Source organism: Crocodylus porosus, unplaced genomic scaffold (genome assembly GCF_001723895.1).
Source record: "Crocodylus porosus isolate Cpor-Errol unplaced genomic scaffold, CroPor_comp1, whole genome shotgun sequence".
In the NCBI taxonomy this organism is placed as follows: Eukaryota; Metazoa; Chordata; order Crocodylia; family Crocodylidae; genus Crocodylus; species Crocodylus porosus.
Window position 1 is genome coordinate 196,857,365 of NW_017728906.1, and position 3,807 is coordinate 196,861,171.

The following is a 3,807-nucleotide window of genomic DNA, read 5'->3' on the forward strand; positions in this document are numbered from 1 at the left end:
CCGCAGCTGCTCCCGTGCAGGCGGGGACGTGGGAGCCGGCTCTCCTCCTGGCCGGGGCCCCCGCCCTGGGTGCCGCCGGGGACGGAGCCGGGCACAACCTGGCCAGGCAGCTGAGCCCCTTTCCCGCTCGGCTTGGCCGCCCCGGACCTGGCTGCCCCGTGCGGCGGGTGGCAGGGCCCTGCGCCCCAGGACTTGCGCCTCTCCTGTCGCCCGGCGCAAGCCGGAGAGGTCAGAGGGCAGGCGGCGGAGTGACTCCCGTCAAAAAGACTCCCTGAACACCGCAAACTCCTTCCAGCCCTGTTAACGTCCCCGGGTTTTCAGGTGCATAGCACACCGGGTGCGGGCGAGGGGCCGAAAGGAGCCGGCCCTGGGGAAGAGCAGGATCTGTAGGAATCGGCGACCCAGAAAATCCAGACCGTCCAACTCAGCTGTTTTGAGTCTTGACTTTTTTTTTTTCTTTTACAGTCCTCCCCTCCCTCCTGGTCACACAGCTTCCCGAGCTCGTGTTTCACTGCATCCAGCCCTGCTAGCTCTTTTGGTCTGGCAAAGAGAAAATCCAAGCCCCTGCAGTAAAAAAAAAAAAAAAAAAAAGGATGAATAGTAACTCGGGGCATTGCCAGCTGTTCGGTTTGAAGCTTTCCAAGTGCCTTTGAAGTGCTGCAAAAAGCGGTGGTGCAGACACGCACGCCTGATGAGGCACTTCAGAGATGCCCGTTCCGCTTCAGAAATGACCCTGGGAAAAAACCAGCAACGCCTTTGAAGTGCTTCACTCCGGAGCGCTTCATATCACATTGGCGCCCTCCGGCAGAGCCCCATAGGGGGCTGGTCGGTCCTCCAGCATCCCACGGTGCTCTGCTCCCCACCCCTCCACACAGCTCGAAGCAGCTGCTTCGGTGACACGCTGATCTCCACTGCTCCGAGCTCGCAGAATCAAGCTCACATGTGGTCTCGGCTATTGATGTTCGGGCACAACGGCAAGCCAAGCCCTTGCTTTGCCTGCCCCCTGCCCCGAGGGCTCAGCCTCTGCTGTACTGGGATAGCATCGAGGGCCCTTTCGGAGCGGGTCCCCCGAGGCCAGCACCCACGATGTCACTGCAGATCCCTCCTGCCCCACCTGCAAAGCGCTCTACCAACTGGAGGGAGTCGGAGGTGATGGACCTACTGGACATTTGGGGCGAGGAGGACATTCAACGGGCGCTCCGGACAACCCGTCGCAACCAGGCTGTCTACGAGCGCATCGCCTCTGAAATGACGCTGCGGGGGCATAACCGTGACTGGCACCAGTGCCGCGCCAAGGCCAAGGTGCTAAAGGCACACTACAAGAAAGCCCGCGAGGCCAACCGGGCTGGTGGCGGCTGCAAGGTGACGTGCGCCTACTACGAGGAGCTGTCACAGATTCTGGAGGAGGACGACTCCACAGAGGCCCTCTACATCGTCGACATTGGTGGCAACCCTCAAGCCACTGAAATCTCTGATGCCTCGGACCGGGAGGAGAAGGAGGACGCTCCAGTTCTAGCCCCCATCATCATCAAGGAGGAGGCACTGGAGATTCAGGAAGAGTCTCCATCCTCGCAGGAGACCTCCGACGAGGCGGACGTCAAACCACCAGCCCCGTTCTGGCAGGACGTCCTCCTGACCTCGCACCAGATCGGACCATCAGCCTTGTGTCCGGCTGTGTCCTCCTCTCAGCCAACTGTGCCTTCCACGTTCCCAATGCCTGGGCATCTGCCGACTGTCCTCTCGCAGCCGCCGCCAAGCGCTGCCCCACAGCTGCCGACAGCGGGCCAAGCCTCTCCTTCCCCAGGACCCAGCTGCCTGGGGATGCAGACAGACTGGCTGGGCACACCACCCCCCGGTAAGCTGCGCTCTATCCCCGTGACGGTCTGACCCCACAGCTTCATAGGGCTCTCTGTAGGGGCACGGGGTCCTGCTGGGTTATCCAGGGAGGACACGGGTAGCCATGTTCAGGCCATCCCTGGGGAGACTTTGCTTTGCTCTGCACGCAGTGGGCACAGGGAGCATGCTCTGTGATAGGCAAACATTTCCCACCTGTGGAGGTGACCGGGGTGCTGACACACCTGCTGATGGTTCCCGGTGTCCTGCCTCGGCTTGCCAGCCTGGTGTTGCTGGCAGGGTGACCGCAAATCTCTCTCCTTGCAACTGGAGAACAGATTGCTGTTAAAAGGGGCAGCAGTTAAGCCAGGGTTGTAGGGCACCACATGGGGATCTCCCCGGAGAGTTTTGGGACCCGCTCTGCCGTGCATCTCTGGCTCTACTGGCAGTTCACGGGGAGTTGGCTAAAGGCAGCTTAAGTGCTTCCTTGTTGCCATCCACAAAGGGGTTAAGATGATCCTACCCATCCCTAGGCTGGCAGGCACAGAAGCAGCTGCCGCTCCCTGCACCCCCCGCCCCCATGGCTTGCTGCTGAGACAGGGCAGAGCTGGGAGGAGACAAGTCCATGGGCACAGCCCAATCCTTCCCCACCCCCATTTCCTAATAGGCTGGAACGGGCACTGAGGAGTGACCGAGGCTGCTGGCCCGGCTGCCTGGCTGGTACAAGCAACTGGTAAACAAAGCGATACAGTGGAGTTGCAGGCACACCCCTGCCCAGTCACCAGCCATGGTTTTCCAGCTGGCCTTGCACCTGTCCCAGCTGGCCATGACAACCCCTCCCCCCACCAGTCCCTGGGCAGACAGTCACAAACAACCACCCTCCCCAGGTGTCACAAGCTCCTGCTGAACACTCCCCTCCGCAGTGGGGAAAAGAGAGACTGGCAGTGCAGGGCGGGGCAGAAGAAAGTAGCATTTAGCCCAGGCAAAGCTTTTGTTGGCCCGTGTAGGGCATCGTCTCTAGGTCTGCCTGCCTGGGGCTTCCCAATGGCATCAAAGCTGTAGTCCCCACTTCGGCATCCTGTGCTCTGGACCCTGGAACTCAAAGTGCACCCACGAGACTTTCTTCAGGTGTGAAACTCATCAGGCCCAACAGGCCAGAGGAGTGACACAGGATAAGTCAGTGAGCTGGATGAACAGCATGGGGCTGGCCCTGTGGGCTGGACTGGGCCCACGGCCCGCCCCCCCCATGCCAAATACAGCACCCAGACTGGGACTGGGAATGTGGGACATGAGTTGCACACGGTGCCCACTCCAGCTGGGGTGGATGCTGTGTTGAGCAGAGGTCCCAGACCAGTCAGAGTGGGCGCTGGATCTGGGATGCGGGGGACCTGTGGACCACCCCCATCCCTGCATGCTGAACCCAGTACCAGCTCTGGCTACTCGAGGACTTGTGCTGCACGCAGTGTCCACTCCAGGCCAGCTGGTGCAGATGGCATGTGTGACTTGTGGCCTGGACCAGCAAGAGCAGGTACTACAGGCACTGAATCTGCCACGTGGTGGGTCCTGGACTGGCCCTGAGTGGGGCCAGCATTTGGGGTAAGATGATGAGGCTCTGTGGGCTGTATCTTTCATAGATTTCATAGACATCAGGGCTGGAAGGGACCTCGGGAGATCATCAAGTCCAGCCCCCTGCCCAAAGGGCAGGAAGTCAGCTGGGGTCATAGGATCCCAGCAAGATAAGCATCCCATTTGCTCTTGAAGGTGATTAATGTAGGTGCTTGAACCACCTCCGCTGGCAGACTGTTCCAGACCTTGGGGGCTCGGACAGTAAAGAAATTCTTCCCTATGTCAAATGGGCAGGGGACAAAAGGGTTTAAAACAGGACTATCCAGTATAAAACAGGACCAACGGCCACCCTAAACAAGTATGATAACCACTGGTCTCAACTAGAAATGTCTCCTATAAAGAGGACTT

General features: G+C 59.8%; 1 protein-coding gene across 1 annotated transcript in view; it reads left to right on the top strand.

Moving 5' to 3' along the window:
* Positions 1 to 456: 456 nt before the first annotated feature.
* Positions 457 to 3,807, top strand: part of KCTD14 (potassium channel tetramerization domain containing 14) — a 12,536-nt gene continuing 9,185 nt past the window's right edge. The window contains exon 1 of the mRNA XM_019530428.1: positions 457 to 1,855. Within this exon, the coding sequence (XP_019385973.1) occupies positions 1,087 to 1,855 (769 nt within the window). The 5' untranslated portion in view covers positions 457 to 1,086. The remainder of the gene's footprint in view (positions 1,856 to 3,807) is intronic.